The sequence below is a fragment of the Eptatretus burgeri genome, chromosome 8, assembly GCF_056783735.1.
Source record: "Eptatretus burgeri isolate ZD-2024b chromosome 8, Ebu_testis_v1, whole genome shotgun sequence".
In the NCBI taxonomy this organism is placed as follows: Eukaryota; Metazoa; Chordata; class Myxini; order Myxiniformes; family Myxinidae; genus Eptatretus; species Eptatretus burgeri.
The window spans coordinates 98566573-98584699 of record NC_140968.1 but is presented as its reverse complement, the minus strand read 5'-3'; the positions used below and the strand labels follow the sequence as shown (position 1 = coordinate 98584699).

The 18127-nt window shown below is 44.9% G+C and overlaps 1 protein-coding gene across 4 annotated transcripts in view; it reads right to left on the bottom strand.

The window, feature by feature from the left end:
* LOC147022360 (protein MTSS 2-like) overlaps window positions 1–18127 on the bottom strand; it is a 57861-nt gene that overhangs the window by 19736 nt on the left and 19998 nt on the right. For 2 of the 4 annotated variants that reach the window (XM_085893192.1, XM_085893191.1), the window contains exons 3-5: window positions 14977–15038; window positions 14780–14853; window positions 589–673 (exon numbers count right to left, since the gene is read on the bottom strand). In XM_085893192.1, coding sequence (XP_085749318.1) covers window positions 589–673; window positions 14780–14853; window positions 14977–15038 — 221 coding nt within the window. Of the gene's footprint in view, window positions 1–588; window positions 674–13196; window positions 13426–14779; window positions 14854–14976; window positions 15039–18127 lie in introns of those variants that run through there. The other 2 variants (XM_085893193.1, XM_085893194.1) reach the window with 2 other exon arrangements.

Genomic DNA, 18127 nt, shown 5'->3' with positions numbered 1-18127 from the left:
CACTATCTGGAGAAAATGCAAAGCATGTGCACCAAACCTCGATTTACCCCTAAAACATGGGAAAGATGGGTCTAAGAATGGCATTATTGGTGTAACGGACCTTTCCAGACAATTGCATCAGTGAAATCTACCCCCGTGCTATCGTTCTCCTGCTCCATAGTCTCCACACTTTCCTCCTTGAGGTTTATATTGATACTTGATGCACGAGTGTTGCTCTGGCCTAGCTCAAAGCCACCGTATGGCCAGAAAATAGAACCTGAGCATTATCCCCCCATCAAAGATCTTTTGGCTGCTGTGCTTTTGTCGATTTCGCCGATTGCAGTTTTGCGATATTTGCACACGATGAAAGTGTCACATCAAACCTCCCAAGGAATCTAACCAATAAAAATAAAGGATTGTAGCTTTTTGTACATCAAAGTCAATAATACATCAAAATACAGATCGATGCAGGAAAAGGTTGGAATTCATGGCGAGTTCAACCTGTGCTTAATGCTAAAGTAACACTTGCAAGCTTAAGAGCTTCAAACAAGGCTAAATGCTGAAGATTAAATAGATACAGCCATGGAAGAGACACATGCACACCGTTACCCTGACAACTGACGAAGCTTGCTCTCAATGGTCTTGTGCCTTAGACACATGCGGGTCAGCGTAGAGCCAATGTCACGTGTTGCTCCTGTTTGGGCGGGGAGGAGAGAGGGAGGAGCCATTTCACATTTTCCTTCTCCAATAAATAATTATCCCAGGCACAAGCTAATAAATATATAAATGGATGGATGGAATGAATGAATGAAAATCATAATTTAATCATCAAATGGGTAAATAACATGAGACATTACTTAATTTTGATCACAATGTGGTACAGTTAGAACAGTGAAGTAAATCTGGAAGGGATATGTTCTGGATGTCACGATTCACAAACTTGACATTATTTGAAAATGCTGTCGGATCCGGCTATTCGCAGGGGAAATATTCCTGAAAAATGCTGCGATTGTTGGTGCATTTATTTATTTGTTTTTATAAACATGGTCTGGCCAGGTGGAAGAGCGATGACAGAACAAATCAGGACACAACATAACAAAAGGACCAAGATTAGAAAATAAACGGGGCCGAGAACACTGCTTGTGGTACTCCAGCTTTGACAGGGAGAGGAGATGAAAGGGTTCTGTTGAGAGCCACACGTTGACTACGAGAGGGGAGGAAGTCAGTAATCCAAGAGTGGAGTTGGCATTATGGGCAGACAGTTTGGAGATCAAGGCAGGATGCCAGACTGTTTTGAAAGCGAGATATGTCCAGAGATGGCCCTGATCTCATGTCTGATGTTGAGGGCCTCCATCCATTGTTGCGAGAGTAGAAGCAGCATGTCCATGGTAGAGCGAGTAGGTCTGAATCTGAATTGTTGATCTGAGATGAGACTGTTGGAGAAAAGGAATGATTTTGTCAACTGTGATTTGGGATTCCATTACCTTTCTGAATGGAAGTAAACTTCCAATGGGATCCCCTCAACTACAGTAGGCTGTAGTTAAAGGGAACCATTTTTGCATCTTTTCATGTAATGCTATGATGTTGGCCAATTTCCAATTTCCCAGACTGTAAATATAGTAGATCAATGTTGAAGAATAAAAAAAAAATTTGAAACAAAAAAAACCCCATGAATACACAAAGCGCGAATGCAGAATCAGGTCACACTTTGTAACCTACAAATACGCAGGGTCCACGAATGGTGGGGTCCGACAGTGAACAGGCTTTATATGCAAGTACTCCTATACATAAACCTATACACAAATATATACCTCAAGTATTTTGGAATGCTTAACCAGAAAGGGGACCATGAACCCATGAGCAACACCAGCACTCGGTTAGGGTCCTGACCAACAGGGTAACCACCACACATCCATTTAGGTACAGATGACAATTATTCTTCTTCTTAATCATCGTAGTCATCTTTTGTATGAAGCACAAGGCTACATGATAGCATCATTGGCCGAGGGCGTAGCTGTGCTGCTGATGCAATGTCCTCTGTAGGTTAGGGCAGGAATTTGTAATTTTTCATGGTGCTGGTGATAGCTCACCAACTTTTAGGGAAGGACACTGCGGGATCCTTGATGGCTACAAACTAATATCGGCAGGAACAGGCCACATGAGCTTCGTGGTGAGACCAACTGCAGACTCACCATACCTGCACATTTTCATGGCTTGAACTGCAAAGCTCTCGTCTGCACTTTGTAAAGACATGTAAACTTATAGTCAGGTTCCTTATGTCCATAATTTGACGTTCATTGGAATTTTTTGGAGAGTAGTGAACCCCAACATTTTTGGAAAGCTTAAACAATACCAAAACAGAAAATTCATGTTTCACATTTTTTTCAATGCATATAATGTGGTCAAATAGGTCGTTTTGGGGTAAAAACCCGTTTTTTTAATTTCAGCTTTTACAATTCAAAATTAATCGCAAGCAAGCAACTGATGATGCATAATTGTTAACTAGAGGACAGTTCTTAATATAGAATACATATACAGTATCTGTATTTTGAGCAATGGTTGCCATGGAAACAGCTATCATTTTGTCAAATTACCGTTTATTTAATGTATTGCTTTCAAATCTTGAAACAAGTAACGCATGAATATGGTGATCAGTGAAATGTACTTAATGTCAAATATGAGTTTGTAGCCAATTGGCATCACTGTCTCTAATGTCACTCATCATTGCCATCGTCATCATCACTATCGTGGTCATGCCGTGCAATGTTTGAGTCCTCGTCATTCTCACACGAAGTGCTGCACATGCAAAGATCGGTGCATGTTAAGTTCTTGGCCCTGCAGGAACATCTCTGTGATGAACATTCTGTCTTGCACTGGTACCTTATCATCTCGATAATTGCCTTTGGTGCAGGGAGAATGTCTGTTGTTGTCGGTTTGAGTTGACCACTCGTGTCCTTGTGGAAGCCATTCTTTAATGGATCAAGAAATGTTTGCTGAGAAATTGCTGCTTGACCCCAAACGTATGCCTGGATATGTACCCGCATGATATGCTGCCTCAGATCGCCGACAGTTGGTGGTAACTTGTCATTCTCAGCCATGTTCTTACAGAAGAGATGCCACCGAAGTTCAGGGATGCTGGAAATATTGACACCACTTGGACAATAACCTGAACAGACAAATCTTGCTAAAGTTGTGTATAGGTCCTCTGACAGTTCAGCATCCTTACAGAGCATAGCAAAGGCATCTACCATGTCGTCATCGGCCTTCAAGTAGCACTGGAACCACTTTGCCTTACCATGTCGAGCGAACCGCCCAGTATTATCGGCACCTGTGAGTGCGTGGAAGGCTGGCAATGCCTGGGCTCTCTCCTCACCTAGGGCCTTCCAGATTGGCTCGATTTTGACAATGCTGGATGCCATTGAGATAGATGTGTCTTGGCAGGAGATGATAGTTTGCTATGGCAAGAACCAGAACATCCGTATCAGGTGAGAGTATCATCAGCTCAATATCTCCCGTGTGTTGCTGTGATGCAGCTATTGCTTGCTGGATCATCAACATATCGGCCTCCTCATGGTTATTCGCCTCAAATTGGAGACGCCTGTTGCTCGACGTCCGCCCAGATGCCGAAACGACTACCACTTTGTTGAATCGCGGTTGTATTCTAGAGTTTTCTCTGCCAAGTACTCCGTCAGATCAGCCTTTGTTTGATCAAGGGACAGAAATCGACTCATCGTGATGTGATTGATATTGGTATCATCCTTGACCTGATATTGGACTGGTGCCTTTCCTTGACGTCGTTTGTCTCTGGTTGTGCTCTTGAGGGAATCTTGCTTGTATGTATCAAAAACAAGAATTACATGGTCGAAGCCTCTGGTCAGACTAATCACCCTATCATTGAAACATTCACTGAGGTCCTTCACTGTCACGACCATTGCTGGTTTCTTGGTCATTTTCTGGACAACTACCATTCCATCCACGACTGCAACCTTCGTGCTAGTACTGCCATCAATTACAGCATCAGCGGGTGCTGGTTCCATGTGTGTGGCATCAAGCTCATCTTCTGGTAAAGACGGTTCCTTGTTGGCAAACTTCTCCAAGTTGTGGATTAGCTTCGACTTGTCAGTGCATGACAGTAAGCTACCGTTTGGTGCAAACAGCGCCCTCGGTGTCACAGTGAATTCAAAGTTGCCAATTGCATCCTTCTGGTCGACGTCCCTGCTGGATCTGGAGAGTACCATCAGTCTACCATACAAATCCTTGGTTTCTTTTCGATCTACTATCTTGTCCCCGATCTTGATTGCTAGTGTTGTATTGCCAGACATGTACATTCTGTTCTTCTCCTTCTTCACTGGCGCCCATAGGCTGACATCACCATTGATCCGCTTAGCAACAAAATCATCATAGAGATTCTGTCCCGTTTCATCAATGTTCAGTATCTGTGGTACAAATTCTTCTGGCACATAAGCGTGGGTGACCACATTGAAGAGCTGGCTACCCTCAACTTCAAATGGATTTTCATGACTAAGTATGGCAGCCTTGATTCAGTCAATTGCATTGTGTTCACGCTTGACGACACTTGGAGACAGGCCATAGTGCTAAGTGATCTCACTTTCCTTCAGACCAAACTGTCCCTTAAACTCGCAAGACAGGCGTGACAGTTCAGGTGCAGCCAAGAAGAATCGCTGTCTGACATTTGCATTATTTGATATGCCAATCAGACCAGAGTGAACCTTCAGCAACCTGTTCAGATGTTCAACAGCGTGGTCTGCTCAGATCGATACAAATGGGATAGTATTCTTGGTGACCGAAATATTGCCTGCTTCGAGCTCCCTCCAGGTCTCTGGATGGCTGGTCTTAAGCGCATACATGTCAGATATGTACCTTGGCCAGAGCCGCTTGTACTAACTTGATTCTGTCCATGGCAAAAAATATCTTGCCGAGTTCTTCACCAGCTTGAAGATGTAGGTTTAAGTCGGCATTCCGAGATGCTGCAACAAAATGCAGAATTGCCTCTACTCTGTGGAGATAGTTCGTCATGGCCTTGAACGTGGCATTCTTTGAGCGGCTGGCCTCCCATTCCTGAAGTCTCTCAAACAAGTTCTTATTGATGATGACTTGGAGCAGACAGTTGCTGGCTTGCTGCACTGATTCAGCTTTCAGTGCTTTGCCATGTTCTCCACAAGCAGTTTGAACTGTATCCGTTGCAACAACGCAGATTTCTTTGAGATGCGGATTGTCCTTGAAGAATTCTTCTGTTGCCATTTCAGAGAGTGCCACATACGAGTATAAGTGGGCGTTTGTAATGGGTGCATTTCAGAATCTGTCTTGTGGTTGCAGATCCATACACATCGGTTTCCATCCAAGCATCGTCTATGCCAGAGTTCTCGATGGATGCACCCAGACCTCTCAGTGCAGCCATGACGACATGTAGCTCTCCCAATCTGGGAACGATAATGCCTTTTAAGTCAAAGGCTATCACAACTTACCGAAAAAAGGAAGAAAGGTGTTGAAAACCGAATATGATGAAACGAAGCTCCGAAGTAAACCGTCATTAATAAATCGAGAATAAACGAAGCTAACTGAAAATGACATAGTGCTGCACGTGCTTGGACGCGCGCCGCGCCACATCACGACGTCATGCCACGCCCAGCAACCGTAACCTGAGGCGATGGCATGGCATCGCGACGTGGCGCCACCTATGTTCCCTACAAGATCACATTTACAATACATCAAACCACAAAAACTTAAAATCAAACGTTTTACTACTGAAGGTGCCGAAACCTTCTGATATTGAACAACAGACACACCAATGTTTCATTGCACAAATGGCCGTTTCCATGGCAACCAACTGTTCCAATACTTGAAAATCATAATACTTATGTGTAAGTTAGTCATGGTCATTATAATTAACAATTATTTAGGCCATCCGATGGAAAATATAATTTAAAAAAATATATTTAAAAATAGCAATTCCACTCCAAAAATGCTGTTTCCATGGCAACTGACAGTCAAAATGCAACATTTTATTATCTTATAAAATCCATTGTTATCCATTTAACAGTAATCCATCATCAGTTGGTTATTTTGTATTGATTCAGATTTTTTAAAATTGGAATTCAAAAACAGCGTTTTCACCCCAAAACGACCTTTCCAAAAGTTGAAAAAATGTGAAACATCATTTTTTTATTTAAATAGATTTTAAACTTCTCAAAAATCTATAGGTTTGCTACTCTCCAAAAAATTCCAACGAAATTACACAAGGAACCTGACTATTAAGGAAAAGAACATTAAAAACGTACAGCTTGAGGCTTGAATAGGGGAGGCCAAAAAAGTGGGGAAAACAAACATCTCAAAACACACACAAATACGTTTTGAGGCCATTTTTCCCTGCTGGAGCGGGGTTTAGCCTTGCGGGTCCCATGGTAATCTTCTATCCTGGCTCCCTTTTTGAGGAAATGTTTGTATGGCCAGATGCCCTTCCTTCAGGCTTTCAATGACATATTGGATGCTGCTATCCTATCTGTACCTGTTTGTGGTGAGGATGTTGAGGTTGGAGAGATTCACTTACCTTGGCAGGGATATTCACGTCTCTGCTAGCTGTGAGTCAGAGGTCAACAAACGTCTGGGTCGGGCCTGGGGAGTCCTGGATTCACTGGATCATGGGGTATGGCGCTGTTGGGACCTGTGCAGGACGACGGAAGTCCGAGTCTTCAGGTCATTGGTGCTTCCAGTCTAGCTCTATGGATGTGAGAGTTGGACTCTGACCAAGGATCTGAAACGGAGACAATTGCTTTGGTACCAAGTCTCTTCGGAGAATCCTTGGCTATCGCTGATCGGACTTTGTGTCCAACGAGCGGTTGCTGAGAGAGACTCAAATGAGATTTGTTACCTGCATGGTCTGTGAGCATCAGTTGCGGCTGTTTGGACATGTGGCTCGTTTTCCTGATGCTGATCCTGCTCACCAGATTCTCTCAGCGAGGGAGCCTCATGAGTGGAGGAGGCAAATGGGCTGACCACATGCCTCGTGGTTGCAGCAGGTTGATCAGCATCTCAAGGAGATGGGAATGGGCAAGGTATCTGCCTGGGGGATGGCCAGATGGAGGCCCCTGGAGTACCGGCGGAAAGTGGACGTAGCGACGTGCTGCTCTGGCGCATGCTCCTATACCTGACCTGACCCTTCCTGATGCCAACCCTTACGACACGCAGGGATACAGTGTACCTATTCTAAACCAGGGCAGACCATAACATCCCAGCAAGCTGGTACTCATTTTGCTGACCTTGGAAGGATGACAGGCTGTGTCAACCCCACCTGGTATAAATTCAACGACCAAGCAGGATTTGAACTCAGGATCCTCGGATCCCAAGCCCACCCCACCTAACCCTTTAACCAATACCAGGCTATACTTATCTATCTATCTATAATTCCAGCTGTGTGTGTGTGTGTGTGTGTGTGTGTGTGTGTGTGTGTGTGTGTGTGTGTGTGTGTGTGTGTGTGTCTGTGACCGCTGTTTCTCAACAACCACTGTTCCGATCTAATTGAAACTTGCCAGGTATATTGCTGGGGACCTGAGTATGTGCCTTTTCAAGGTTCGATATTAATCGGACAAGTGGTTCCCAAGTTAGAGCGCATTCCCCATTTCGGGTTACAACGTACGGACTTCCGGATAGTGTTGACAATATATTCTAATAATTTCTCGATTTCTTATGCGCATTTATGGATCAACACAATGGCCCAATCCAGTCGTCGTTTACGAGAGCGAAGGAACAGCCTATATGATTGTTGTTGCCTTCGCAAACTTTGTTGCGAAAGTTATGTTTTGATTGCCGTGTATTTGATTTATTAATTTGTGAATGTGTGTTTGTTTGTTTGTTATTCGCATAACTCCAAAAGTATTGAACTGAATCGCAGCAAATTTGGTGGGATGATTGGTTATTATCCGAGGACCATTTGATTAGATTTTGGGAGCGATCGGGTCAAAGGTCAAGGTCATGAAAAGGTCAAAATCGTCTTTTTACCATAGCGCGGTCAATTCGTATCCAATTTGCATGCAACTAATGCCAAAATGTTCAGAATTCAATGCCCCATCTTGTGATATGTGACATGACACAATGATGTAATAACGTTTATTCGCGGTTGGGAGTCAAAGGTCAGGGGGGGGGGGTCACGACATTGCAAAATGTGCGGTTTTAGTCATAACATGGTCAATTCTTATCCGATTTGCATGAAACCAACACCAAAATGTTGACTGTTCTGTTCCCCACACTCTAATACCAATTACAAAATTAAGAGTACAAAGGTCAAGGTCATGAAAAGGTCAAAATCGTCATTTTGCCATAGTGCGGTCGATTTTTATCCAATTTGCATGCAACCAATGCCAAAAATGTTGTGACTTCAATGCCCAATCTTGTGATACACAATGACGTCATTACCTTTGTTAGTGGTTTGGGTCAAAGGTCAGGGGGTCAACGACCTTTATTATCATAACGCGGTCAATTCTTATACAATTTGCATGCAAGTAGATTCAAAATGTTTAGAATTCAATTCCCTATCCAGTGATGTGTAATATTTGATTTCTTATAATGTGACCAGTTGTCATCAGATTGACGCGACACCGACACCCAAAAAGGTCAGGGAGTTCATACAGAAATTGTACAATGTACGTGAATCAGTGTCAAACAGCAGGAAATTTAATGTTTTTAAGCCATCATAACACATATGAGATGGCAGATGTGGTATGGTATTAAATACCCTCACAATCAACGGTTTCTGGGGGGGGGGGGGGCAAAATGTAGCGTTGGCGAAGGTATGCACTCCACTGAGTGCCCGTTCTAGTCTCTGTCAAGCGTTTTTAAAGTTTTTTTCTTTTTTTTTTTTTGCACGTACAGCCACACAGATATGGCAACGCACTAGTCTAAATAAATGCGAAGAACCATCATCCTTCCAAACAGTTTTATAAACCCCTCAAAGATCATTCCCACAACACTACCACCACCTTCCTCCTTCAGCCTCTCCTGAGGCTGCTCTCAAACGGGAGAAGCATTGGGATCCGACCATACAATACAACCCCTACCCTATTCTAAACCTGCATACTCAAGATTGCAAAAACAGTTCATCGTTATGCTACTATGTTGCGTCACCAAGGCTACTCCATTATCCGCTGTGCACAGACTTAGACCTCTATAATCTGGATGTAATTTAAACATGTGATTAGAAAAAAAAAGGTGGAAGCACCAGGAGGGCCTCTTCTGCTTCCTCTAAAGGGTCATTGAACTTTATAAAGTCTCTGGCTCCTCCAACCCAGCACAAGACCCCTTCCCCAACACACCAAAGCATGTACTTGAAATGGCCTAGAGGGCCCACAAAACAAATTGGTGACCGAAAGGGCCCATAAAATATCTTTTGGACCCATGTGGACCACAAACAAGTGACAAAGCAGCAGGTGGCATGGTAAGACTGGCAAAGGACATGCAGGTAAGTGGCTGACAGGAGCATCAAGATGGTATAAGGCAACAGGAGCGTGTAGTGGCAGCAGGTAAGCTGGCTGGCTTTAGCCCCAACACATCCTATCCCTTCCTGCCCCACTAATCCCTCCATACCAACTCCTGCCCCCTCTGAACCAATATTTCCTTCCCAAGGCCCACTAATCCAAAAGATAAACCATCTCCCAGGAAGATGATCAAGGCACGTATGGTGACAAACAATTAGGCAGCAGTCACTCACAAGGCTCGCCATCGGAGCAGCCCGATGATGGGTGTGCCGACCCCCATTCCAACAATTTGGGACTCAACATCCAATTACCCTCCTCCATTTTACTCCGACAGTCACATACATGAACAATGGTGTGAAGGGGGAGCGGGGGAGCATTTCCAAACATGCGAACATCATCAAAAAACATGTTCTCTCCACTGTGGTTCTATGGAACCAAATTTATCCGCCACCCCGCATGCTGGTGCTCTTCCAAGTTTGGACCTCGCCCTCAAATGTTCCCTCTGTGCCTTTGCACAAGTTGGTGGCTGGGCTATGTGGCTCCATCTGGAGGCTCCCCGTCTGACTCGAGTGCGACACCCCAGGACGCTGGAACCACTGTCGAGCTTTCTGCTCTTCAACAAATTCTGGGGAAATCACTCTGGCTCCCACCCCTCCCCCCTTTTTCCAGTGAACTCAATGGCTGGGTCCACCCACATATCTGAATGCCCCATAGGGCCCATGGCCTGCGTGCTCCCAGCACACAAGGTGCCCTTCTCCAAATTACTACACAGCTATCCCCTCAACACGCTTGCACCACTGTAATAAAAAAAAATCAAATAATAATAATTATTTAAAAAAAAAAAAAAACCACCACCGACATCCATGTTCCAGAACAGCTGAATCCTGCTATCGACCAACCGCTAACAAAAGCAGGGATTCTCTCAAAGTGGGGGGCGGGGAAGGGTGGTTCTTTGTCATCACACATAAGCCTACCTCACTTCACACCATACATTCAATACTCCCATTACTGATAAATTTCAAACCACGCACCTCATACACTCCTCCTGAACTGTTGGGTCAAAAAAAAGGAGGAAAGCATGTAATATTGTTATGAATCTGGCAGCCATTTGCACACAAACAGACAGCAATCCCCGCAGTTCAGTTATTTCGATAAGTATGTGTTTATAGTCAGGGTCCCGTCCTTCTGTCTCATGGGGAATTTCACGTGTGCGCTGCGGGTTTCTTTTTAGCAGCATCTTGCGTAGCGAACGCTGCTCATAGAGAGCTCGGCGTTGTTCTTCTTCTTGTTCTTGTTAAGACAAAACCTTAATCTCTCGGACTCGGCTCTTGTATATGCAAGATCAGGATCTCCTTAAATACTAAGCACATGTACACATCCTCGCATTGACGGTGCCTTTTGAGAGCGTCTATCATTAACTTTTAAATATATTCGGACATTTGCTTTAAAGTTTCGAAAAGTTCACGTTACCATTTAAAGATTATTCCATTTATCGTATTGTAATTTCGTAAATACACTATTTATTTCGTAAATACACGATATTTCGTAAATACATAAATACATTACGACGGGTCTCGCTATTAGCCTAATCAAGGCGAGTGACGAAATATCGGGAGTTTTTTTTTTTTTTTTTTTAGCCGACAAAACCTTTAGGACGCTGCTCTTGGACACATTTGTCCTTGTTTATATACAAGTCTTTAAATCTTCCTCCACCTTTCCGCACCATCAACTCCATTGCCCACGTGTTTTTGGCTGAAGGCGTGGGCGGAGCCTCCATCGCCTCAGATAGAGGCTCTGCTCCGAAGAAGGCCATGGAAAGTTTCCTCCAGCCAATGGGCGAAGGGCGAGCAGGGCCGAGGCGCTCCGGCCATTGGGAGGCCAGAGTGCCGAAAACTACAACAGAGCCTCTTCAGGGGGGCAGGCCTCTGAGACGCCCCGAGACACCCCCCCCCCCCGAGATGCCCCATCCAATCATAAGGCTCATCACCTCAAGGCCAACTCTGCCCCAACCAGATGAAGTGTTCGCCCGGTCCAAAGGGAGGAGAGTGTGAGTGATCGTGGCCTTTTTGCTCCAGGAAGAGCGTGAGAGTAGTGAACGTGGCCTTTTTGGCTCTCGGAAGAGCGTGAGAGCAGTGATCAGGGTTTTGGTCTGGCGTCATGACTTGGTCTTGGTCGTGGTTCAAGCGGTCTTGGTCTTGGTGGTCGCAGAGTCTGGAGTCTCGGCTGCTCGACATCCAAGCTCCTACGGGTCTCCCACGGGTCCCACATGTGCAGTCACGGGCCTAACCGCACGAGGCGGCCAGGTACCGACAAGACCCTGGTCCCCAGCTTGCCTTTCCTTCCTGGGCTGAGGGGCCAAATAAAGACCCCTCCACTCTGTGTGTGTGTGTGTGTGTGTGTGTGTGTGTGTGCGTGTGGCCAGTCTGTTAGGTAGAATTGTTTAAGTGTTTTCTTTTTGTTGTACATTATTTGCATTGCTTATTCGGTTGTAACTCTGCTCTGTCTCCCATCCCGATTATTGCCCCCATTATAAATAAACCCCCAATTGTTAAATGTTCCAGTTTGTTGCCCGTGTTTTCTTCCATTGACCCAGCATGGTTCGTGCTTGAGAAATAGCGAGGCCGTCGGTGCCGTAAGTTGTCAATGGGTCCGACGGACTTTGGTAATTCCGCTCGGTTACACCGAGCGACCCGGTTCGACAGAGTCCGTTGAGGGTGTGGCTTACCCGGTAATTTGACGACGTGGGTACTTGGGTATATTGCAATTTGGCTATTCACCCTACCCCACGCCGTCAGAGAATTGGCGAGCACAGTCCTTAACTGAACCGTGACCTTCGGAGTTGTCCGAGAGTCACGACCTAAATTCTGGGTGTTCAGTGGGAAACGACCCTACTGCTCCACCGAGCGGTCGCTCCTCGCCACCGATGCCAGGCCCACAACAATATCACGTCAGCCAATTCAAATTCGCATTCAAATTGCAATGCTCTGCAATTTTAGTTTTTCCAATTTCAAATTATTTTCTCATTACCAGTAAAATTTAAAGGGTCTTCAATTTACCATGTCTTCTCCACTCTTCTAACTCTAAAGGTCCCCAGTCATCAACCTGCCTGCTTCAGTCTTCTACCTGCTCTTTACATCCCTAATGGGCCACGGAGATTCCCCTTGGCAATCCTGCAGCTATGGACTCCTTGCCCACATGAGCTGTGCACACTGCAAGAACAATGCCAAACCATTCAGCTTCCACTCTAGATTCCCACAGGGGCAATTCCCAGTGCTTACCAGTGCCTACACTCCTATGCCAATGTGCATGACAAACACTGCAAATTTTCCTTTCGTTCACCCCCTCATTTCCTGAAAGACTAGTTGGGGATTCTTCTTACACCCAAATTTTCCTGGCAGTCCCATCCTTCTCTGCCAGGCTTATGGGGGCCACCAAACGTGCCCAAGTGACAGTTTCTGTTTAATCCTCTGGACCTTCCGCACAGCCCAGAGGAAGCATTTCAATTCATCCCTATCTAATATACAGGGGACTGCTCGCATGCATGCTCTGTTATGCTGCATCTGCTCAATCCGCTCACTCTGCTCACCCCGAGCTTGAACCATGCTCAATTTCTGGGGAAGCCACTCTGCTTCTAACACTACACAGTATCACTTATAGTGGCTTACCCATACACATTCCTTCTCCCTCTCTGTACATGCTACATGCCATATGTGCCATGCTCACACTCACCACATTGCTCACCCATCATGTGCTGGCCCTCCCTCCACACTCATGTCAGTATGGATGAGCCTCATGACTTTTGTCCCATGGCACGGCTGCTCGCCATATGCCAAAGCACACAGTTCGCCAACCGGCCTTGAAACCTCCACCACTGCAACACGTGCCATGGCCTCGGACACAGCTTCCAGCAGCTCGTGCGTGGGACTCGCACACAACACACTCAGGCTCACACACCTCCCTGGGGAGAGAATCCACCAGACCTCTGTTAGCTGAGCCACCATCTCTCCCTTTGCTTAAATCACCGACAGTGTCCACTTACCTGGTTGGTGTGGCAATGCCCATCGACTTCACCTCAAGACCAGCCTGTCAAATCCTGACTCACTCATGGCGCACGGCCCAAATCCGGACACACCCACGCTGTCCCGGAAGTAGGATTTTTGACAGTGTGGTGGGGTGGGGTGGAGGGAGTGCGAAGCTTCAAAAAGTTGGGTCGCTGAGAGCACAATAGCGACATACCATCATGCCCATTGTGGGATGGGATGCATGCCACATTGCTTTACCATGGAAGGTGAATGTGTCAAACTCAATGGGTTACCATTTTGGGGTGTTTAAGCCATATGTCAGTATGGCATCAACATGGCAACATATAAAATAATGTTTCATCGATTAAAGTCCGAGTTCTGGCGTGTTTGTCACAAATCAATTGGTTAATTGAACTAGAAGACAGAACATAATATGAACACACATTTTCATACGTGTACTTCATAGACATCTTTTTTTTATAATATTACAAGCAAATTCACCATTAAGGTCAATGAAAGTAGTGCTTGTGGTCAATACTCATGACGGGGGGGGGGGGGGAGAAAATAAGAGAAATAATATATTGGACCTAAAAAGGATGAGCAGGACCTAAAAACCCGCAAATACAAAATACGACTGAACAAAAGGGGGGGGGGACAACCCACAAGCTAAACATCATACTTTGCTTAAAAAGAAAATTTCTTTCATCAGCAAAAATTAATTGATTAACTGTGTGGCCAGTTTCTTTCCCATGCCCAGTGGTTCCTTCCTCTCACAGTTCATACATGCACACGTATATGTACCAAGTAACCAAGGAGGGGACAAGGTTAAGTTAGAACAAGACTGTAGATTGTACAGGTTACAAGTCAGATGTGATTAATGAATGCCGAACTTCGCATTTTGTTTCTCGTCATTTTCTTGGAGAATTCACTCGACAAAAACGAATGCTTCAAAATAAATTAATTAATTAATGTGGACTTGTGGGATTTTGGGGGGCAGGAGGTGCATACGCTCAGCCCCCTCCTAAACCCGGGGAAATACGCCCACGGCACCACACTTGGCTGAAACTTGCAGCAATAACAGGCCTGCATGTTCTCCATATCTGGCATCACAACAATCTCCCACCACATCTCCAGCCATCAGCCAACTGTTTGCCAAGGCATTATCTATGGTTGCGATAAACTCCAGACAAAAAAAAAATTCAACATTCAAACAATCGTTTTCTCAAACAAGAGCTGCAGCTCTATCCGCACGAACAGCCTACACAGATGCAACCACTGTGCAAGTCCTACCTCTCGAATTGGTTGCAAGGTCGGCAATCTTCTGGAAGGCATCCAGGAACATCGTGGCTATTCCCATGGTCGTCCTGAATGGTGGAACAGGCATGCATACAGTACGGGCTTACGAGTCGAGCTGAAACCAATCGAGTCATGACAATCATTCAAATCGTGCTCGGAAACGGAATGAAGATCAAGAGGTAAAAACGTACCGAAGCTGCGTATGAAATTTCATTGCCTTGGCGACGAAATCCTCCCAGACTGGGTAGCTGCTCTGGAAAGCAATCACGCAAGTGAACATCACAACAAGCCCACTCCAACTGCTCAGATTTACAAAAGCAGAAATATATATATATATATATTAAAAATAAACTCGTTACTATTGAGCAATCACTTGAGAGATTCAAACCTCCGACACTTACAAATCGTATAAACACAGGCTAACCAGTAAAGCTATCAGTCTATCACCAGTATCTCATCAACCCCACAAAATATAAAGATGGCGACGGCACTCAAAACACGCGATGTGATGTGATAATCATCTACGAGTACCCTGCATCCAGGAGCGAATCAAGTTGTGCCGCAGTTCCATAACTGATAAAGATTATGAACCAAAACTCCTTTGTGGATGTGGATGTCTGTGCCGCAGCAAATATTTTAACGCATAAACACATGAGCGCCAATTGTCGTTTCTTTGGATCAATACAACAAAAACAAAAAAACAAAAAACAAATATGAAGGGCCTTTCAATCGGCATCAGCTGGTGTGCGAAGGACCATCCACGCATTGTCATTGGCTTCGCTGCGCAGATGGCCAGTCAGAATTGCAACTCGCCCAAAAGTAAATAAGAGAACAGAATCAAAAGTGCATTCACGAGCAATTGTAGATCTATTCCACACGTGGACGATCTGGCGGCCCTGGTGAAGTTCAACCAGGGAGCACACATTCACTACGTGCTGAGGCAGTTTGATCCACAGTAATGGAGATGCCGACCTTTAATGGGTGCAATGACCAAATGGTGACGGTCAAGCACAATACATTCACATGGATGAAATGCAGTGTCTTTGTCAACAGACACGGCATGGAGCAGCAAGTAAAAGGGGACGTGAGGTGTAACGGCCAAGGAGGAGGAGGAATACTCATCTTGGAAAAGGACGTTCCTCCAAACGAGAGATGAGAAATAGCAAGTTTACTGCCATGAGGAAATAAGGTGAGGCCAACATTTTGCAAATTTATTTATTGGGAAAATAAATAAATAAATAAATAAATAATAAAAAGATCCAATGACAAAGAGTTGCAACACTGGAAACGTAGCCTCACAGAGTTTCCTACAATGGTGAACTTTTGCGCTTCCTCAACTTAAATGTATTATAATGACATCAACATGGCTCATAAAGAGCATCAATATGTCTGAAAATGAGATGATCAATTTAAAATAAATAATAATAATAATAATAATGAGGAAAACACTGCAACAGCAGATGATGTTGCATTATGGGACAGATATGATTAACGTTAAGTTCAAATCTGGGAACACGTGACAAGCCTCAATGGGGTTGATGAAGCGCTTTTAACGTTAACTCCCTACATTCATTAGCAAGCCCTCGATCGAACAGGTGTAGCGTCAATGTGTCCAGGTTTCCATGACAACCAGACAAACAAAGAGAGAAAGACAGAGGAAACAAACAAACAAACAAAACATTCAACATGTGAATTGCAGAGCCTGTGCCATTTAGAGTCAATTTTATTGCAATTATACAAGTAATGTTTAATCATAACTCGTGCTCTTCCACAAGCATCGATACCTGTATAAATAAAATATCACAGTACAACAACATTTGAATAATCATGGGAAGCCAGTCAGCTTGGACATCACAACGCATGAATCACCAACATGCATCCAAGTAAGCACGACCAAAGTGCGTGCAGCACCAGCGCAAGGTTTTCGGTGATGGCTCGAATTGTGCAGAACGTGATAAATATATGAATGAGTTTAAAAGTTCAGGAGGTGCGGTTATGACAGCAATTTGATCGGTTTGATACAAGAGCTGTATGAACAGGTTTGTTCGTGAGCGTTTGGGAGTGTACATCTGTGCGTCACCAAAGAACGCTTGACGTACAAGTAAATACGGGGTGGAGGACGTGACTGGAAACACGGATGACAGCCTGGTGTTGGCTTAATGGTTATGGTGGTTGGCTTGGGATCACAGGATCCTGAGTTCAAATCCCACTCGTCCGTTGAATTAATACAAGATGGGGTTGATTTTGCCTGTCATCCTTCTGAGGTCAGCAAAATGAGTGCCAACATGCTGGTATAGTGTCGGAGTGGCGACCCGTCCAGAATTATACCCAATAGCCAAGGAGACTGCATTGGCAGCACCAGCGCTCTGCACAGTATGGTCCCGATGGATGGATGGATGTATGGATGGATGGATGGATGGATGGGCTCACTCCAGCATGTTAGAGAACAGCGTGTCCGACACAAAGGCATCTGTAGCAGATAACGTGGACGTGATGGTTTGCACTCTACTTTCACTCTCCACCAGGAACACCCTGATCCACGCCAAAATAAAGGTCACACTCTGCTCAAGGCACCAGGTGAAGAAACCAGATTACACAATTAGTGAAGACAATACAAATTAACAATGGGACGATGTCACACATGAGAAGATAGTTCAACATGAAATAGTTGGCATGGTTACGACGAGGTTACGTTGTCATGGTGCACATACTACGGATGACATTTTAATTAACATTCACATTTTAATATCGTGACGGTTCTGTGAACTGTGAGCCCAGAAGCAATGGCACACAACATATAGCAGTTGCCAAGATAGTCATTTCGTTAGTATTTGTTCCACATAGTCCTTCCCTTATGTCTAATGGGTATATGGGTCAATACGCATTGTGTGGGATTCGGTAGATTCCACCCCCCCCCCACTTTTGCACACGAATCTCTCACACCAAGCAAACAGCAAAATTTTCAAACGTGCACCACAATCAAATGGGCACTTCACTTCAACCTTCACCATACTTTCCTCACCAAGACCACAATGATCATACATCAAAACACCTTTATCATGACTCCTCACCACTGCAACATTACACAAGCTCGCTCAACTTTTGCCATCGATGTCTTAACCACAGCGAATAACCACAAGGCCAGAACTCAACCACCACACAGTCTATAATCATCTCAACTGGTCACCACAAATGCCTGCCGCAGCCTTTGAAGTCGTGAGCGCAATGCACCGATGGCAGATATGATGGACCTGGACGTTCAGGTGCGCTAATCGCCAATTAACGTCTGGCGAGCCCTGATGTCTTGCTTAATTGCAGCCCCTACTAGGTGCTCAACGCACT